This window comes from Anas platyrhynchos, chromosome 1 (assembly GCF_047663525.1).
Source record: "Anas platyrhynchos isolate ZD024472 breed Pekin duck chromosome 1, IASCAAS_PekinDuck_T2T, whole genome shotgun sequence".
Classification (NCBI taxonomy): domain Eukaryota; kingdom Metazoa; phylum Chordata; class Aves; order Anseriformes; family Anatidae; genus Anas; species Anas platyrhynchos.
Window position 1 is genome coordinate 26,493,590 of NC_092587.1, and position 21,760 is coordinate 26,515,349.

Genomic DNA, 21,760 nt, shown 5'->3' on the forward strand with positions numbered 1-21,760 from the left:
CTATTTACTTAGATTGTAGTAACACATAAAACATCAGGATTTCACTGAGTTTACATAGACTTTGATCCTGGTCACACTTAGCTGACTTCCAAAGTTTCCACTGTTTTCAGTGAATCAGAGTCCATGCTCAGCAAATTCATTTGTTCAAGTGTAACCCCCTCCCCATGCTTTTACATTTTTATATTAAAAAAAAAAAAAAAAAAAAAAAAAAGATTCAGAAGGATTTGTGTCTTATTCTGAGTCAGTTGGTAAAAACTACCTATGGTTTAAATCTGCTGTAGAACTCTGAATGATTCTAGTGAGACCACATTTACAACAATGGTGAAACTCAAAACATTTCTCCTCAGTGCCTGCATCTTACAGAACTAATGAAATTAAATTATATATATTTATTATATATATATATATATATGTGTGTGTGTGTATATATATAAAACATAGAAAAACCCTTCAGAAAGGGTCTGATCCTATTGACTGTATCAGAATATTTTTCTGAAAAAGGAATTGGAGCTCAAAAGTAAATTTACTCCATTACAGTTTCCTGTTCTTCCCCATATGGTTCTTTTCATCTTTGGACTAAGAACTAGCATTTTGTTCCTGTGCTGCTTAGGTTAGGTCCTGTTTTGTGCCTAAGGCTCCAGAAAGTCTCTGTACAGATAGATAATAACAGCAATGATGATAACATTTATTTAAAAAATCAATATTATTTGAATTTCTATCCCAAACAAACAGGGATGGAGATACCTCTGTAAACACAGGCTTATGCCTATATTTGAAGTTTGTAGGTTCAACAGTGTCATTGGCATTGATAATAAAAGTGACATGAATATTGCATGTGCGGTGTAGCTGCCTCACCTCTATATTTAGCTCACTGTTGGATTTCAGGAGATCACTTGGAACCGTACATAGAATTGATTCTGACTGCAGGAGGAGGTTTTCGCAGCTTTTATTTCCAACTTTTAGCACCTCTCCTTTAACAGCTTCTGAATCAATATAATTTCCCTTGGAAAGAAAAAGAAAGAAAAAATCAATTTAATATTACATAACCACCTCATGAAAGTTAAGGAGAAGGCCTTTCATTACCTTGTAAAATGTTTTTAATGGAAAAACAATTGTGAAATAAAACAGACTAACACAAGTTTACATTGCCCTGTTGATGTGCATATACCAGGTTTATTCATGTAAACGGGAGTTTGACTGACAGGCCAGAGAGGGGGAGATGATAATGTTTAAGGATAAAATCTCCTGTCACTAACACTCATACAGCCCATAAGGATTTATAAAAATGCAAATGTTTGAGGAATAATTTCTGATGGTCCTGTTTAGATTTTTGCATAATTTGCACAAGAAAGAAAGCATTATGTGATCCTGTTGTTAATACAAAACTGTCATTATATTATCCACAAACTAAAGGCATCCCAAATATTTTGTTTTGCAACTAGTTATGGTTGAGGGAGTGAAGCTTTCAAAAAAGAGCGAGCGAATAGTAATCATAAAAATGCACAAATCTGTCAAAATCACGTTCCATAGACCGAAAGTGGAACAAACCCTGGTAAAAATTACATGAAAAGTGCACTCCCTACTCAGAAAACCTGCCTTCAGATCCTAGACTTGGATGAAATATTATCCCTCTTGGTATTGTGATATAGTAGTGTCCAAAGGCCAAGGTCAGGATCTTTTGTGCTCAGGACTACATCGGTATTTAGGAAGCTGCAGTTCTGCCCTGACCCGTGTACAGTTCAGCTTAGATAAGATTAAAGAACAGGCATATTATGAGGGAGTAAAAGGGGAAAAGGGAGGATGGGGAGTAACAGTAATATGGTCTATTGATGTGGGCTGAACTGGGAGTTTTTCACGAGAAGGGAGGAAGGCATCATGCCTGACTCTGCTGTGAGGCTTCGTCTACTGAAATGAAAACAAGAAACCCATTCTGAAGGGTAAAATAAATGATATTTTGGAATATATTTTTTATGTCTGCTACAAAATCAGAAAGAGTTCAGGAGAAATTGTAATAAAAATATAGGAGAGCTGGTTTAATGTTCTACTTTGACCAGTGAAGCCACACCCCAGGTGAGTGCTTTTTAACTGCTGGCAGAAAAAGTCCATTTTGCTCACTTTTGTCTATCTAAGCCATTCTTGGAGGCATTCCTTTTGGTGTTGAATATTCAGTGGACCAGGGAGCACTGATTGACTGTTTAGTGCTTATTAGTCTGGAAACTTACTGCAGACTGTGAGCCATTCAAGTTCAAATCTTTCTTTTGAAACATGTACCTCAAAAGAACTGAACTTGGGTCTTCTATCTTCAGAACAAATGTATTGTCCTAAAGAGTGTGGATGAGTGGCCTCTCTTTTTCTTCTGCACTGCATCTTAGAAAATTGTTCCCACCAAAACTGTTGGCTTACTCAAAGGAAAAAACATATCGGCATTTCCTAGTGTGGTCATTAGCTAGTTATAATGAAGGCAGTAGTTTTTATTTATTACCATTACCATTATATTACCATTAATACATTATAGTTTCAAAAATATTCAGTATAATATCTGTCTATATCAAAAGTTTCAGACCTCTTTCAAGAAGTTGATTTGTTCTTCTAAGGACCAAAAAATTTACATATGGTTTTAAGAAAATAAGGAAATTGACTCCAGTGAGAACCAGGAAGCAGTATTTCCTATTTTAAAATGCATATTACTCCCTACTTGCTGAGTAATGTCCTTACATGCAAGCTGAAGAATACAGTTATTATACTGTGTAGCTGTCACAAGCCAATCTGATAGACTAGCTAACTACCTTACAACTTTAGAGACAGAGGAATAATGTGGATGAATGTCTAGAAGCAGTATAAAAACTGAAAACTGAGCTGTGGAAATTTTGATATCAGTGTCAGAAGAATTTTTGAGATTCCTAAACAGAGCAGATTAAATAGGGAAGAATGAGGAGTTACTGCAGTAGAGCTTCCACTTAAGCTTGCTCAGAAATATTTCCATTGCACCCTCAGACTGGACATTAACAGAAACATAATTTTCTATGACATGTGTAAGAAGACGAAAAATAGACTGACCTGTAAATGAACAAGAAGAGTTTCTTAAGATTATCTCACAAAGAATGTGTTGGGCTGGTTTAGCAATAGACTAGGGGATTAAATCTTGACCGATTGTTTTAGGACAGATGTGGCAGAGAACAGATCTCAAGATCTCTAATGTGATGTGTAACATAACAAATTGTGCTACTTATTTCCTTGTCAAAGCTTTTATATTTATAAATAGATGTTAGTCACCTAGGCATAGGCCCTTTCAGGAAGCATGCAGAGCTCCACCTCTGGCTTGGTGCATAGGATCATGGAATCATTAAGGTTGGAAGAGGTCTCCAAGATCATCTGGTCCAACCATCCCCCTACCACCAATGTCACCCACTAAACCATGTCCCTAAGCACCACATCCAGCCTTTCCTTGAACACCCCCAGGGACAGTGATTCAACCACCTCCCTGGGTAACCTGTTACAGTACCACTCCTGACCACACCAGACCTCTGCAGGCTGTGCAGCTCAGGCAATTACTAGAAGTAAAACAAACAAACAAAAAAGTGACACACGGGGAAAGGCAAGGCCCCTTCCCCACCAGTGTGAGCCCTGCTCACACTAGTGCTCCAGGCTTGGGTGGAGGGAAGCAATGGAAAAGCAACTGCAGCCCTCAGAGGGTGAGGGTAGCAACCTGACACACAGTCCCAAAACCTTGAAAACCTTGGGTCTGCTGCAGCACTTCCAAGAGCTGCCCTTCATCAAGAAGTCATTAAAGGACATTTTCAAGAACCCCCAAAGTGATGCCATGGCAGAGTTAGGTCACGTTCACCCGTAGCAAATACAGGCTGCCAAGCAATGCTGATAGGGGTTATCTTGTCTCTGCAGTGTGTTATCACTTGTAATATCTAAGGACAGGTTGCTTTCCTGCCCTGGCCTCAGGTGGAAGTTTCCGACTGTGCAAAGTGACCTGAGGCTTTAAAGGGAAAATGACTGGACTATGAGTTTCTTTGTTCATACCACAATGGCGCTTGCAGAGAGATCGAATGCCTTTTGCCAAGTGTGGGGGATAGTCTTCCGAGCAGAGGCACAGAGGAAATCAGCACAGGACTTAATCCTCTGTACAAACTGTCCAGTTCTTTCTGGCCCAGGTCAGTGGCTCCTGTGGGAGGTGGTGAGCAGATTCTGTTCTCTTTAGCAGACTCATTTCTGCAGTCATCCCCAGCAGAGAAATGCCAGAATTTCTCCCATCCTGCGAGCTTCCCATGTTGGCAGGAGATGGGAGCACTTCTGAAGTAGTGTCTTTGTGGTGTTGAAGCAGGGAAGTGCCTCAAGCCACTCTGCCGTGACCACTCTGACCGGGGAATGGTGGGCAGCAAGAGACTTCAAAGAGTCACATACTTGGCAGAGGAAGGCAATGATGATGTCGGTCCTTGAGAGACTTGGTAGTGTGGAAGACAAAAGGGCTGGCACTGAAGACTAGAAAGGCTGGCAGTCATGGCACACAGTGCCCTGACTGTGTTTAGACAGAAGACTTAATGTTTCTTTGCATTTAACATTTTCTTACAAAAACAACTTGTGGTCATCAGGGGAAACCAAACAGCACCTTTCAATCGGTACCCACCGTCATTTGATGAAAGCTAAATATGTCACAGTAGATTAGTTTGATTGAAAAACTTGTGATAAAAGCTCCCTCCACCTCTCTGAAACTAATTAAGGAAAAGATAAAAGAACTTTGGTTTGGTAGAACAGTCTGTTCACTGAAGCAAGCTGCCATTTAATTTCATGCTGAGCTTGCTTAATTACCACACAAAATATGACCATGAGGCATGTAAACTTGTGTGTGTATATTTTTGTACGGGAGTACGGGGCTAGAGAAAAGTGTTGCCAATATGGCTTGTAATGATCTTTTGGCTCCCTACAATAATTTCTGAAAGCCGCCTCACTGTTTTGATGGAAGCATCCCACTATAACTAATTCTATTTAGAAGAGGATGTTAAATTGGTGCTTGTTCATGCTTTGTTCTAGGAGACCAGCTTTCACTAATGTCATTCTCCAGTTGGTTGCCAGGAAATAATCGGGGCATCAGGCTTAGGTAGACATCTGCCTTGGGTGCCATGGCTACAAGGTGACATCAATCCTACAAAATTGTTACTTTGGTCAGTTGTCAGTGGGACAGTCCTCAACCAGACTTTCTATCTCATTCTTTCTTTACAATAAATAGCACTAGGGACTTCTCCTTAAGGGAGAATAAAATGTTCAAAAGTAAAGAAAGACGAGAGTTAAAAAAACACCTAATTTTTAACCTAAGTGCCTGGGGAAGATTATGGAGGAAGTTCTCATGGAAGCATTTCCAGGCAGAGGAAGGACAAGAAGGCAATTGGGAACAGCCAGAACAGGATTCCCAAAAGTGGATTTTGCCTGAGTGTTTTCTGTAAGGAGATGATGGGCTCTGTAGATGAGGAGAAGGCACTTGACAATGTCTACCTTGCTTTTAGCAAGGTTTGCAACACAGTCTGTCCTAGTATTGAAAACAAATTAGCATGATGTGGACTGGATGAGCAGACTATAAATTGTGTAAAAAACTGACTGGACCATCAGCTGAAAGATTACTAATCTGACAAGTGGCATTTCTCATGGGGGGATGCTGGGACCAATACTGTTTAAAATCTTCATCAACAACCTGAACAGTGACAGAATGCACTGTCTTTTTAGGTTTCAGATGACATTAAACGTAGGCAAATGACTGATACTGGAGAGCAGAATCACTGTTCAGAGGGTCTGCAGCATGCCGGAGGAATGTGCCAGCAGGAACCTCATAAATTCAACAAATACAGATACACAGTTCTGCACCTGGGATGGAATAAGCCCATGTACCAGGACATTTAGGGACAGTAGGGCAGAAAGACACTGCAGAAAAAGACCTGGGAGTCCTGGTGGACCACATGGTGAAATAAGGTGGCAATGTGCTGTTGTAGTGATGAAGGCTCAACATGTGCTTATAGCAGCAACATAACCATGAGATGGAAAAAGATGATTGTTGTTCTTCGCTCAGCCACACCTGGAGAATTTTGCTGAGTTTTGGGCCCCACAGTAAAAGGGATATAAAGATAAAGTGAGCAAAGAACAGCAGAGGGCCACTGAGATGGGAAAGAGGCTGAAGCACAAGGTGCATAAAGCAAAGAGAGAGGAGTTGTTTTTGTTTTGTTTTGTTTTGTTTTGTTTTGTTTTTTTTTGAGTTGTATGCTTCGAGGTTTTCAAAACTCATCTGGACAAGGCCATAGGCAAGCTGACCAAATTTTTAACTTTGCCCTGCTTTGAGCATCGGGGTTAGACTATGAAGACCTCCAAAGGTTTCTTCCAATCTGATTTATTCCATGATTCTTCTCAAATTATATCTCTTCTTTCCAATTGGTTGAAATACATGACCTGGAAATCACTGGAAACCACTGCTGTCACTGCACAGAGGCATCGAGCCATACCAAAGCTATGTATTCCCAGCTCTCTGTTAATCTGCACACCAGAACTCTTTCTAGTATTTCTCCATGAACAGGCAAAAGTTCACTCTGCATTGAGTGATTTAGCTGAAAAAAAGGACCTGTGAGCTCCTAAGTAAACCTGCTCCATTATAGTTTCCTGGTTTTCTCCATGTGGTTCTCCTTATCTTTGGATTAAGAACTAGCATTTTATTTCTGCGCTTCTAAGTTTAGATCCCACACTGATCATTCTTTGGAATTTGCCCAAAACCTTTTGTTGTGTCAGATCAATATTCAGAGGGTTTGACTGAAACCCAGCATGACAGACAGAGACTCTCAGGTAACTGTCCAATTATCTGCAGCCCAGAATTGGGTCACTGGATCATCTTGGAGTCAAAGACCACAGGCCTCACAGATTCCATGGCTGGAAAAAGTGTTGGCTTACAGAGCTCATGAAGAGATGACCCCACCATTAAGGTTGATTCTGTTCTTTAAAGATTTTTATACATTGTATGCCATATAAATTATAAATATTCTATAGAAATGAAATGTACATAATAACATTTTTTATCCATATTCATAATAAATTAGAAATACCTGTATTTGTCCTATTTCTATTTGACACTAAATCAGAAACACACTACATTTCAGGAAATCAGACTCACAAATGGATTTGTGAGTCTGCAGCACTCTTATACAAATCAAACTGCCTCTGAGGGCCCCAGATTTCTGAGAGATGTTTCTCAGTGCTGCCTAGGCTATTCTGAGTTTTCTTTTAACTGGCACTCAGCATCAACTTTGCATTTTTCATGGATCCATAAATATTTAGGCTTCAGTGGTGACTGATCTTCTTGAATGACTTTGTGCACAGACCGGAATTTCCCTTAGCTCTAGAGAGCCAAAGTTGCTGGGGCACTTCTCAAAGGTAACTCCACGTCTTCCATGGGGAAGGATGAAAAAAAGTGACAGTAAGAGCCAGGACTGAAACACAGACCACACACTTCAGGTTCTGGGCTGCTGGCCATGTTTAATTTTGAACTGTTGGTGCAGCTTGTAGTAGTCAGAAGCTGATGCAGCCTGCTTGCCCCACTTGGGGCCCAGAGGACAATGAAAGCCCCTCTCCCTCCCTACCTGATCGCAGTAACAGCCCTGGTATCTCTTTGATTTCACCTCTTTACTTTTTAGGTTGTGACAGCTGGGGGATTGGATGAACGTGGCCCTGAACACACTGTGCTCAGTCCTTCCCTGCCTTTGTTTCCTTGGGGTTTCCTCTACTTCAACAAAATGTCTGTTCCACAGAACACTGCTGATGTGTGCTTCACAACTTTCAGTGCATTTATGAATACTTCTATTGTGTAAAACATAATAATTTAAAAACTCACTTCAATGTGTCTTACCTTAATTTCCAGAACATTTGGGTTGCCTCTTGATATGAACAATGGCTTTTCAAAATGCTTAAATACAGGATTATTTACATAATCAAAATCAAAGTACAAAGAGCTGACACCATCAAAAATAAAAAACACTTTGGTTACGAAGGGTGGTTGAAGGTTGAAGGCTTTCAGGGAAGGAGTTGTGCAGCAGATTATCTCTGAGCTAGAGCGGTGGCTACATGCCTATAAGAAAGAAAGAAAGAATTGGAGTAAGTAAGTGCATAGGAAGTAACTGATGAACATAGCTGTTCTTTGACAATATACATATGTTGAAAAAATAAACACCAGAGGTCTTGTTCTTCTTTAACCATAGCAAAATCCAGAGCAGGGCTCCACAGTGTTTGTTTAGAGTTGGGAGAAAAGTGTAAAAACTCAATGGTGTTTGCACTCTTGTTGAGGAAATGTTCAAGTAAACAAGCTTCCTGGCCTGATTGTTCACAGTGCTTTTAAAGTAAATATTTTGAAGATAATTAGTGGAAAATGATTTCCAATGCCAAGGACCATCAAGAGGCTACCCCTTCACTGGGCTGTACTGGGACACAAAGCAGCCATAACTCAGCTTATCCAGCCTATGTAAGAGTGACTACAACATGGACTTCTCTTCCTTTTATACTACAATAGCAAGGGACCAGAGGAGAAGGTAAAAATAGGCCCAATGCATCTGACTGAAATAGCGGAAAACAAAAGTAAAGCGCTGTTTACTCATGGTGCAGCTGAGCTGCTGTGTTTCCACCTGAAGGGAACTATGGACTGTGTGAGAAAGTGCTTTAAAGCCAACACCACTGTGGGAATTTGGGCGATGAAAGTTCAACAAAGCACATCTTCTTTCTAAAAAAGTACGTGTAAGACTCTGGAAGTGTGGCATTTGGTGCTTAGGTGCACTGGTATAATACAAATCTCTCCTGGGACTGCAGGACATGCTTCCCTCTGTATCTCCCCACAAGAGTGGGGATGAGATGTTTGCACCTCAGTGCCAAGCAGAACCTGGCTGGCAACAGGTGTGAAGCCACTTTTTCCCCTTGCTTGCATTTATTGCGACTGAAGGCATGCTCTGGACCAAGCAGTGCTTCCCAGGGGAAAGATGCTGGTGGGCTGCATGCTTCAGAGGACCTGCCAGGAAGTGCTTTGTGCCCTGGAGCTGTGATCCAGAGCCAAATATCTGGCCAGGGTGCTTCTATCCATGCTGTACCACTTTGACACAGGTCTCTTGAGACAGATGGGATGGGCCCTGGTCCTCCCCAAAAGGATTCCCGTGTTGTAAGCAAGGCAGCTTGATCTGAAGCTGAGTTTGGTCAGTTTATAGGGACAGCAAGAATCCTTGCAGGTGGGATTCATCCAGCCTGCATCCAGCCTGCACTGGAGTCACTTGTCTAAACTCCCTTACAGTCTACAGAAGGAAACAGGCTCACCTCGAGGGAAGTTCATCTGATCTGTTTTGGACAACAGCTTTAATTAGATGAACAGCACTCCAGAAGGGTCAACTTTTCTCTCCTTACTGTAGAGGTTTCTAGATGACTAATTGGATTATAATATCAACAGCACATCTACAAGCAATGATGGGGGGCATGGTGGGTGCTGGGCAGCACCACACATGCTTCAGAGTGGCTCTTTCGCTTTTGTGTTGCATAAGCCTTGTGCAGGTAGTTCCCTGTACACTGTCCCAGACATTACACTTTTTTTTTTTTTTTAAACAGAGTGGCTGACGTGGCCCAGTGACAATGGGGTTTATAACCTAGTCATCATAAATCTTACATTTGTTCTACAAGAAATTTCCCTGGAAACCCAACAGTGCTGTTGAATACTTTTGTACCTCTAGAGAGGGACAATATATATATATTATTTTTTTTTCTGTTTTGTTTTGCAAATTAAATTGGTTCTCATTATAAAATGCTGCCTGAAGAAGCTGTGAAATTAGTTTACATTTGTCTGTAATATGCTAAATTAATGCAATGTAATTTTACTGTGTGACATAACAGTTCAAGGTGGATCAGTTATATATTCACATTAACTTGAAAAATAGAATTAAATTAGATATCAGCACTTTTTCACCATAGTAATTCGTGTTTCTTTGCATAATATTATGAAATCTTAAATCTGTCCAAAAAAACATTTTTAAGGCTCTGAAACTGAGCATTAGTCTTTTAAAGCTCTACTGCAAGGTCTACATATCTGTTAACCATGAGTTCTGTGCTCAGTTAAATAACTTGGTGTAGCTCTCAGTGACACTAGGGGGACTTGCACCCACGAAACTGGTTAGATTACTAGCACAAATTCGGAAATATATGTGCACCCTCCCATAAAAACAAGGTAATCTGTGGGACACAAGTCAAGGCAGATTTTTCCTCCATTTGCTTACAGTATTAGAGTATTTTTGTCATTCCTTGATGTGCACCATTTACCATATCTCATGCTTTGTTATGAGATGCCATGGATCTAGAACTTCATTTGAATCGGTATGGTAATAGTAAGGTGCATCATTAGTATAATGTATGATCAAGTCATGTTTTCCCATGATATATGAATATCTGTAAAGTTATCTATCATATTGTGTCGATTCTAAAAAGATATTACTAAAATATATAATTATAAAACCAAATATGTCCTAGGAAATCATTATATTTATTTGATTAATGTAAATTCATTAGTCTTTTTATCTACTGTAGAGTAGTGATGTCCGTTAAATGAATAGCAGTGGTATTCATAACTTTGTTTGTGGCTATCCATTAGAACCAGATACTTTACTTTATCAGGCTGGTCTCTGAAGAGGATGCTTTCAGAGAATGATAAAAATCTAATAATACTCTTTGGAGGGGATGCAATGTGACTGATTGGTAAGGTCAAGAAAAATCTTATTTACAATGCCCTTATTGGTACGTGATTTGACATGACATTTTTACCTTGAAATTGGTTTTAGCAATTGAAGAATATGATGGTTTAGTTTTCAAGAAATATTGGATTGAGGATCTATAAGAAAAAAACTAACTCAATCTATTGCCTACTCAATTAAGATACTGCCTATCACCCAGCACCTTTAACTTTTATTTAATTAGACTTTAAAGTACATTCCCTTTAAAAGCTAAAGCTGTGCTCTTCCTGTGAACATAATCTACATCTAAGGACAATAAGGAAGAAAAGATGTAAAAATTATGGAACATTTCACAAGCATAAGTAAATACTATACCCCAAGGGGAATAATAATCCATTGCACAATGCATATGACTCATCACTTAAAGGTATGTATTCTTGCTTCATTTGTAAAATATGACCCTTGAGGCAATTAATTCAAACCTGACCTACAGAATCTGAACTTCGGTGCCCAATTCAATTTTTTTTCATCTGACAAAACAACAGGAAAAATATGAGGGAGGATCTCAGAGCTCCAAAGGTCTCCCAGCAACTGACCCAGATAAGAGAGGGGCAGTCAGATGTGTATTACAGGATCTGTAGCAGTCAGACAGGAGAAAAGGACCAATTTGTCCTTTTATAAAAAAATCTAAACTTTTGGAGTTCCAGTGAGAAATGAAAGATGAATGAGGTTAAAGTCAGACTGGGAGACTGTCCAGATGTCTCTGCCAAAGGATGATTTCTCAGAAGAGAGATGGGAAGTCAAGTCCAGCTTGAGGAAAACCCGTTCAGAAAGCTTTTATGTGTAGGTGAGAAACTGAGCAGTGACACTCAATCAGGATGTCTTGAAGATTTTTCAGAGGACTCATGGGCTTTTGCTGTCATTTCAGGTCGTGCAAGAAATGGTACTAATGGTTCAGTACCATTTTTATTCTAGTTGTTTTGCTGGATGAAAGCAAGGGAGATGGTACTTCTAGTCTATGAGATCACTGGACCAGAAGGTAGAGTAAACCCTTCCTTTCTACTGAGTCTGAGGGCCAGCCCTTCACACAACATGACCGATACTGACTGGGAGCCCAGGCTCCTCTGTGGGTTTGGGATGGTTAACGTGCCTGACAGCAGTGCATCCCAGGGACCCCGACGAACTCACAACTTAGACTCTTAACTGATACCTGTCACTGGACTGTTTCCTTTGCGAGAGATGTACATGAGATACAGATTCAGCACAGAAAGGCCATGGTTTCCCTTCATGAGGGAAATCTTTTCTGGGCTTCTGGTGCAGCTTCATGACAAAGAGTCAACATAACTGGAAGATCTGACCCTGAGCATATTTGGATACATAATCAGGAACAGCTTCAATAATCACATGCTCACCATCCACAGTTCCCAGGGAATTTCTTCTCTCATTATTTAACAGATCTAAGCTAGATACTCTCAGGTGAATTCTGGGCAGTTTGATGGGTATTATGAATAGAGATCGCTAAGGGACTTTAAATGTAGAAAAAAACTTTAGGGTATTTTAAAATTCTCCTGTAGCACAACAGGAAATGGCATCTAGCAGGGAGTAATTAAGAAATACTAAAGATTATTCAAGAGGCTACTTATTGAAGAGATAATTAAAAGTCTGTGGAAAGAGATGATCTTGCATAGCTACAAGGTTAGTTGTTGTTGGAGATCATTCATTAAAAGGTGCTTTTCCCTAGGTTTGCAACCTTGGACATCTTGGTAGATTCATAGTTAGAAGGGATTAAGCAGTGGGAATATATATCTGAATTAATTAATGGATGGAACATGCAGCAAAGGACCCCCAAATGACAACTGATTTGTTACTGGGAAACCAGTGCAAAGTACAGGCTGTCAAAGAGAAAATACTGGCCTCAAGAGCTTCTAGCAGGACTTATAGCAGAAGTTAGAAGGTACTTATTTTGTAAATAGGCTCCTGATCAAATATCATCCCAAACCATGCCAAGCTTTTATACAGGCACATTACAAAGAGAGTGGCAGGAATAAGCTGCTTCCTTCCCTGTGTACCTCACACTGGAGCTGAACACGTGAGCATAAGTGAGAGGGTTAGGGCATCCTTATTCGTTATCTAGAGCTCTTGGGAAGAATAATTTATGCAGAACTCCCCAGATTCATATTTTTTTGTTCTTAATCGGAACAAATGGTCAAAAGAACTAATGAAACAGAAATTAAAAAGAACACATTGCAAGTGCTGAAACATATGGTTCAATAACTGTAGAACATTTTTTTCACTCATGTTGAAATACCAAATTTGAAGAAGGCAAGACATATTATTTTGATAGTGTTAGTGGAATGTAATATAAACACAATTAGTGTGAACACAGTATTGAATAATTTCAATGAAATTTAAATAAATATGAAAAGAAAATGATAAAATTGAAGCAAGGACTTTTTACCTTATAGAACAGGAAATTTCAGAAATACTGAACTGCAAGCATGACAGCTGATATAGTCAACTTAGAATTGTTAAAGAATTATAGAGTGGTTTGGGTTGGAAGTGACCACAGTTGCTTCTGCTCAGACCTGTGTGGCCTGTGAACAGCAGAATAGTTAAGCAACAACCAACCCCAAACTTACATGTTTCTTCATAGAGCATATTACAGCCCAAACTTTTAAATTCCAGTGCAATTGCATTTCTTACAGGGAGTTGTTTTATAGAAACTCATTTACCAGCTCATCTCTCACACTGTGATGGAAATACAGAGGCAGAGGAGAGCAAATGCCCCAAGGCATGCAAGTCGGCTCTGCCCCTTCAGGCTGTGGGATGCAGAGCACCCCTTACAGCTCCTGCTGCTCATAGCAGTAACCTTCCACTCACACTGTGGCTCCACTGGGGGGATCCAGGCCACAGTTTATCCTGATGGAGTGAATTAAGGGTTTGGGGACAAAGAGATGGCAGCAAAAGGAGAGAGCTCTTTTAAGTCAGATGCTACCAGTTTTAGGCAAATGAGAGGGTATCTGGGAGGTGAATGAGAAATGAGTAGGAGAATGAGAAAGAATGAGCAGAGCTCTAGGAAACAACAATTATCAGGCAAGGTTGGAGCAGCTTGGTTTGTTTAAACTGGAAAATAGAAAGGCTGAATCAGATCGTGGTGCAAGTTAAGTAAAATTAGCAGGAGAGACTGGTAATCTGTTGTTCATGTCCACTGAGGGTTAAACAAGAAGACAGAACATTAACAGCTGGGGTTTGGGTTAATTATTGGAAAGAAGTCTTTCCAAACCACTAGGTAAGCAGGTAGAGCAGCTCTCTCCCAAACTTGTTTAAGCGAGGTTGTGAAATTTCCTTCACGAGGAGCTTTAATAACATCCTATACAAATATCTGTCAGGCAGTGGTCTGGGTACATTTGCTCCTGCTGCAGGGAAGTAGGCCAGGCTAGGTCTTTGTGGTCCCTCCCAGCTGCACTTTCCTTTGATGCTCTGGGATGTGTTTCACTGCTGGGTTTGGTTTTCCCAAGAGCCAGAATTTCTGAATGCTGACAAAAGCAGCTTCTTGGAGGAGGCTGGTGAGAGAAAACTGAAAAGAAAAAGGGCTAAAAGAACAATTAAAAAAAATGACTCAGTTAACTCTCCTCTCTCAAAATAAGGAAACAAAATGGTAATTTAACCTCAGCTAAAGGACTTCTTGATCATTTTGTTTTGTATTGCACTGTTTGTCTGGGTTTGGTCTATTCAGGACCACAACCTGTTTTCTCATTTGTTAACATGATAGCTGCTTATTGCATTGCTCTAAATCCCTGCTGGAAAGAGTCCCTCATCATTATTTGTTTTTGTAATGACTGCAAGAAAGTTTGTTTTTTTTTTTTTTTTTTTTTTTTTTGCATAGGGTTCAGAACCTCCCACACAGAATGAGACAGGTTGCAGCATTAGGCATCCTTCACCAGCAATTTCCTCACTTGCATAGTGCAACCTGGTTTTGTTACTTTTAAATCTTCTCCTTCTCCCTGAGAACAAATATATTTCCTTGAGAGATAGGCTTGAGGTAAAGACTGGTGGCAGAACAAATGACAAGCAGAGCTGGGCTGCCACAGAGGGAAGCCACTGAGTGCTAGAGGCCTTTAATTTCAACAGAGCAAAATACTTGGGCACTGTCAAAGCATAATACACTCTTGATTACAATTTGTTTGAGGTTATAGTCCATCCCTTAATACAGGGGGAATGACCACATGCACAGCTTCTTTTATTCTGGGGCAGATTTTTAGAGTTATGTAAAGAGATAAACAGTGGTAGGGGACAGATATCCTCATGCAAAAGGAGGCTGAGACCTGCCTCTTCTTGTATGTTGGCAAATATCATGGACACTGCAAGGTATGAAAGAAAAAGAATAAGGGACATAATTCTGACTATCTACATCCCTGTTGTTTTTTTTTCAGCAGCAGGTTAAATGGCAGGATGAGAAGAAACCAGTACTCAAAGGAAAGTGTGCTCTCAATAACTGAAGAAAAGAAGAAACTCTACAGCATTCATTGTCTAGACTTCCCAGTTACTTTTAAGACAATGGATATACTTTACATTAGATGCCTTAAAATCTGTACTAATTCTGACAGTCTCCAAACACAGTCTTCATGGATTTTGAAGAATACCTTGTTAGAGTGAGAATTTTATCAATAGATATATAAAAAAAATCTAAGTCAGAGTAGGAACTCCAGTGAGTTCCAAATACTATCTACTCTCATTGACTGGGAATCTGACAAGCAAGATGTGCAGAATCAAGTGCTGAAGAGTAGCAATTTTGCATATTCTCCCAGAACAGAGAATAGAGAAAACAGGTAAATTAAAAAGAAAGCTCATATCCATGCAAAGCAATATCAAAGCAAAATCTAAAGAGATGATTTCAGCAATGATCTTTTATTTTGTAAATCTTTTGCACTTAGAAATAATTGTACTCACAATGCTGAAAATCTATGAAATTCTGAGTTTGGTTGATTTCACCAAAATATTTTATTTCCCAACTCATAGCTAAAGTGTCTTTCTGGTAACACTGAACACTGCGTTTCTTTGCAGGGGCACTAATTTTCAGATTAAAATCTGTACCCATTAAATTACAAGCCATGATTACATCCAGCTCAAATTCAGGTCTTGACACTCATAATATTATACAAATCAGGATCATGAAGAATATTGTGACCTTGAAACTATAAAAGACTGCAAATTTGCTAACATACCATTTAAAATGCTTTGAGCAAACCTAGGTCTAATACTTAGAATTCAGTACAGGAAATATTGTATGATGATCATTAGAAGCAAGCTAAGAATATGAACAGTAGTGTAGCATGTCATAAAGCGTGTAGGTCAATTTAGCTTCAATTAGGCTAAACAGACCATACAGGATGAGAAAATGTCAGAGACAAAAGACGAATGTGTAGGCAAAAGGTTACAGGAAACAGTTCCAGTCCAAGTAGCCAATAAATGTCATCTTTGCCTTATAAAAATTAAAGTACATCACATGACCATATCTGATCACCTTATTTAAGATACTGCACAATATTAACTCAGGTAACAAAAGACGGTTTTGAATTTATCTTCACGAAGAGGTTCCCAATTGCAGATGCCCAAACCTTTCTTAATATTTAGTTACTGAATTTTGGCAAGTTAGGAAACATTTACCCCAACAGGTAATTTGTCAATCAGCATTTTTTTGAAAACAATGCTTACTCTTGATTTTACATATTTAATTTTCCTATTTATTTGATGTTTGTTCCATTTTTCCTTTTATATTCACAGTCACCATTTCAATACATTTCCTGCCTATCACAGTAACACCTGAACTTGCTATGTCTGAATAGGAAGTGAATCTGGCATATCTGTATTGCATTGCTTTGTGCTTAATCATTGAATTTAAATTGTGATATAAAAATCTTGTTATTGAGTACTGTGAAAGCCTAATTTATTTGCACCAATTTTACTGTTGTTCTCCTTTCCCTCTATTTTCCAATTTATTGTTGAGTTGTGCCTACACAAAACTATGTTTCCACTGAAATGTTTTTTGAAGAAAACATCAAAAAATTGGTGGAAGCCCTGAAGTTTCAAGGCAAAAATTGAAGTGTTTCAACTGCAAATTCTGTGCCATTCACAACATGAAGATGACAAGATAACAGATTGTCTTCTCCAAGACTGACTCACCACAGAGAAGTTCATTCCCAGTTTAGGTACAGTAATCACCATCTGAGGAAAGCACACTGAGTTCAAGTTGATTCCCTGAGCTGTGATTGTACTTCCACCACTAGGGAAAATTAAAGAAGAAGAAGAAAAAAAAAAAGATAAGTAGGATAATGATACATCTGCTATGATAAACTTAATTACAAATTATATTTTAGAGTAAATGACAACATAAAACCAAAATTAGGGATATACAGGGTGATGCAAATGCATAGCTCTGAGCAGTAAGATTATTTTTCTGTGAAACAAAATTTACACTTGTTATAACAACTAACCATATACAGGAAAAGAAAATTAATTTTAAATACTGTGGTATGCAAGGATATAAAACAAATGTGTGTGCATTTAAAAGAGAGTGCATTTAATATTTTCTAACTTACTTGTTGCTTTCAGTGGTGCTGAAAAAAGTGTCTTTTTTACTGCTGACATTTTTTTGGCAAAGGCAGATGGCTTGGATTAAAGCTACTGAGACCATAAATATGTCACTTAAAAACACACACATACTATCATACATATATATTCATAATATTTATGCATTGCTGGATTTAGACTATTTTAAAATCCATTTGCTCTCCTGAGCACTGCTGACTTGTCACATTAAATGATTTTTCTCACTAATCAGTGTAATGTCCAGACACAGTGTAGGAGACCCACTTAGCTGTATAGTAGGTATCTCAGCAGGACATCACAGGTACAGTCGGCAGCAGCTAGGAGTTAAATCACATAAAGAACAGAGGTGCCCTTCCCCCTTCTCCTTCACCTCTGAAAGGAAATGATCTGCCCTCTGCAACTGCACCATAATAGAAGCAATTGGCATGGCAGATAGAGATAAAAATGCAATTTCTTTTGATAGATTGCTGCACAGCGCAGCCATTCTTCTTTCATTCATTACTTCTCTTATTTCTAAGAGAAACTTTTGCTCACCTAAGAAAAGATTTGGCTGGATGAATGTTTAAAACAACGGGGTCTTCTCTGTAGGTGAAATGACCTTTCGCGTCTCGGCTAGCTTCGTCGATCCCCACCCTCACGCGGTAGTCCTGGGGGATTCGTTGTGCTGGAGTGTAGCACTCCACGGTGCTTGCTGATATGCTGGAAGGACAGAAAAGTGCTTGCTTGTCAGCACTGTAAAACACAGATGCTGTTTAAAACATTATCATTATTAAGCAGCAAACCCACCTAACGATCCACATTTGAAAAAAAAAAGTCATTGATTACCGCATTGGATGATCACATTGCAGAAAATAAGCAAGGTGTGGTGTAGAAACAAGAGCAACACTTCTTAGGTTCCATATTCACCTCAGTTTGACTGACTCACACCTTGCCTGGTGGAAGGCATTTCCCCAGTGCCCGTGACAGCCATGTCAAACCCTGCACTGTGCAAAGGCAGCTTCCAACCTGGAAAATGAGAGCGTGTTCCAGGTTTAAGGAGAATGACTTGTTCTGCTGTAACTGAGAGGTTATGTCTTTCTCCTTCCAATCCACGGGCTTTACTCTGTCTTAAAAAAAAAAAATCTCAGCAAAAAGGGCTGGCAGGGTATACACTGTCTTTACAGAGGTGTGCTGCACTGGGTGCACGCTGGCTCCAGACACTGCTGAGGGACAGGCAGGAGAGGATAAGAAGAAGAGAGGAGAGGGTGAAAATTCATGAAGGGCTGGCTAGATACAGCACAGCAGCAGAGTCTCAGGGATATTTGCCTTTCCCTGTTTCTCTCACTTCTCCTGGAAGTCCTTCTCCTATGCTGAGCTCACGGGGCGAGTGAGCAGCAGAGGGATGAAGGATCCTGGGGCTTGGAGCACATGGATTGTGGCCACAGGGAGCAGGACACATCAGAGGCAAGGGTAACAACTGACTGGAGAAGCAAATGTAATTCCAGTGGCTGGTTTCAGTGATTTGGACCAACCCATATCCAGGAGCCTTTCAGGTGAGACCATTCTCAAAGGATGTGAGCGACTGTTTCCAAATCAGACAAGAGGAGGATTTGCTGCCACTCCTAAAGCTTTCCAGGAAGGCTGTGTTCACCGTGTGCTTAGGGGTTAGTGATTCATCCACAAGTATATAAAAGTTTCACCGTCTTTTAAAGGAAAAAAGCCCAACTTGTTCTAGCTATGCTCAGAACTGGGTAACACTCCCAAGAGCAAACATCATAGTCAGTTCAGGTAGAGAAACACGTATCCTGAAAAAGTACTCAATATCTGCATAGATGTCTCCAGACAATTTTGCTAGTGAGAAGGGGGGAGCTGGGGATGCTTACTGGGTAAGCCCCAGGGAAGGTTTGATACCTAGAGGTCCCCCTGACTGAAGCAGATGTCTGACTCTGAGCTGGCAGTCATCGCATCCCCACAGTTAGGTGTCTCAAATGGATCAGATGAATCATTCCCCAAAGGTTCATATATTTGTCCATTAGCTGACCAGCTGAGATGATGTCAATAAATCCCATCCTAAAGTATTAAGTAGCAGCTGAACATCTTGGTAGTGATTAAATATCAGTCTTGCATACCTAAATCCCTTTGTTGATTTAGTCAGGAGACTTGGCTGATTTGATCAAGAACATACAATAAATCATTTAGCAGCAAGGAATAAAATTCATCTCTCCTGACTTTAAGTCTGACGTTAACTAATAGGCTGCTGCTTCTCTGCATCCTCTGCAAGTGTGATGTTTCACCACTATGACATTCCATAATCATTAGGAGAGACCCAAAATTTAGACAAATTGCAGAACACCCTGTTTCTGGAACATGGTGGGCCTGATTCTGCCCTCGGCTGTGAAAGTGACAATTCTGTTCACTCCAATGGGAGGAACCCTGCAGTACCCAACAAGAGGACAAAGTAGGATTTGCATCATGGCAGAATGGCTATTGAATTCAGAATACTTGACAGCCCATTGCAGAGAATCTGTGTTTATTATTTAACCTTTATATTCTGATAAGATTCAAGGCATTTCCACACATAGCATGTTGAAGGTTCTTGACTGAGCTCCTACTGGATCCAGTTCAGAGCCATACCGAAATTCTGGTTTAGTCCTCAAAACTACTTGATACCAGGAAGTGTCCCAAACTGATGCTATCCTCAGTTAGGAAGCAGACAGTAGCACAGAAATACCTGCTCTGATGCATAGGATACACAGTTCTACATAGGTCTCATGTTGGCCAGGAAGAAATGGCAACCTGCACCCCATGCTCATGGGATGTACACTGGGTGCAGAGCTGTGCACAAACAGTAGCTCTGGCTGTAGAGGAGGGGGCTGAGCATGTGGGAGTTGGAATGTCAAAAATGATAAAAAATGGGTAATTTCCAGTCTCTTAGAAGCTGATTTACTGTTTCTCAGTGCAATGTTTTAATGAGGGTAATTAGGCGTTACAGAATAAACAAATCTTCCAGGGAACCGTAGTCCTTTCTAGGAAGAATCTAGACATCCTAAATTCAGGACCTAGTCCCGAACTGAATACTTAGTGCAGTCTCTATACTGTGATATGTAGTGTTAGGAGAGGAGAGCAGTGTTTTGTATTCCAAAACATTTTAATCAAGACATTTCAATATTAAAGCCATCACTTCTTTGTAAACACATTACCTTTTCAAGATGCATGGTTTCTCACCAACAAAAATCTTTCTGGATTTTCCACTGTTTAGGTATTTGCCAGCCACTGTTAGTAACGTTCCTCCAGATTTGGGGCCATAGGTGGGAGAGATACTTGTTATGATAGGATTCTGAGGGGAGTAAAAACAAGAAGAGAGGACTGTTAAATTATGTTTCCATATTTTCAAAATGTGAAGAGGAAGGATCTTCATACATTTCTTAGCACTTCCAAGAAGTAATAATAAAGCAAACAGTAAGTAATAATAAAGCAAACAGTAATATAGAATTGCCATACTGGATAGGACTCATGAGGAGTCTTCTTGCAGTTCAGATTGAAGCTAATTAGACAGTAAAGTTTTTAATTATAGTACTTACCACGTAAGAAAATGTATTGAATAATGTTTTTCCATGTCCAACGGACACACTACTGGATATATTAAAACTTGCATTTTTTGCAGCAGGAACTGTGCATTCCAGCCTTTGGAAAGAAAAGAAAAAAATGGGGTTACTTTTTTTTTTTTTTTCCTGGCTCGACCATTTTGTATTAAAATTGAACCACATCAAACTCATAATAATCCAGGATCCATACTGAACAATTCATCAATCTATGTGTGTCAGGATCTTTTCAGAAAAAAAACAATCAACCAACTAACCAAAACCAAACAAAACCAACAACAAAAAATACAGCTAAAAGAATTATGGTGTTTAACCATAGCCAGAGAAACTGATTTTAGTATATGAAATGGGTTTCTGAAAAAAGCATGCTGGAGAAAACTAATACCTCCTATTCAATGGCTGATTTGAGTTTTGGAGTTTTCCTTTAGTGTTAGATTTTGGCAAACACAGGATTAGGAAAAATGCTTCCCATACTGATTTGCTGTCTAAATTTGAATATTACCAAAATTTGAACTTTTTTAGCAGTATATGCCAATGAACTACATTACATTTACAGTGTCTTGTATATGTGCTATTCTCCTTATAATATTTAGTTTGCATTGAGACTGTTTAGAGCAGCAGTTAGGAGAGAGCTCAAGACTGCTGGAGGTTGACCTCTCTGCTGCTATAAACGTGGATAGGGAAGCCATGCTGTGCTTTGCACACAGCTTTGTTAGGACACAGCTGAATGCTCTGAATTGAGAGAGGATATTCATTGAACTTACTATTTCTCTGAGATAACAACCAGAATAACCTCCGTCTTGAATTTAAGCAATTATTCCACTGTCTTGAATACACATTCCT

General features: G+C 39.5%; 1 protein-coding gene across 4 annotated transcripts in view; it reads right to left on the reverse strand.

The window, feature by feature from the left end:
• Window positions 1-21,760, reverse strand: part of MET (MET proto-oncogene, receptor tyrosine kinase) — a 158,090-nt gene that overhangs the window by 15,636 nt on the left and 120,694 nt on the right. For all 4 annotated transcript variants that reach the window (XM_038173479.2, XM_027457674.3, XM_027457666.3 and 1 more), the window contains 6 exons: window positions 20,897-20,999; window positions 20,516-20,652; window positions 17,871-18,035; window positions 16,911-17,010; window positions 7,886-8,104; window positions 856-1,002 (listed from right to left, as the gene is read on the reverse strand). In XM_038173479.2, the coding sequence (XP_038029407.1) occupies window positions 856-1,002; window positions 7,886-8,104; window positions 16,911-17,010; window positions 17,871-18,035; window positions 20,516-20,652; window positions 20,897-20,999 (871 nt within the window). The remainder of the gene's footprint in view (window positions 1-855; window positions 1,003-7,885; window positions 8,105-16,910; window positions 17,011-17,870; window positions 18,036-20,515; window positions 20,653-20,896; window positions 21,000-21,760) is intronic.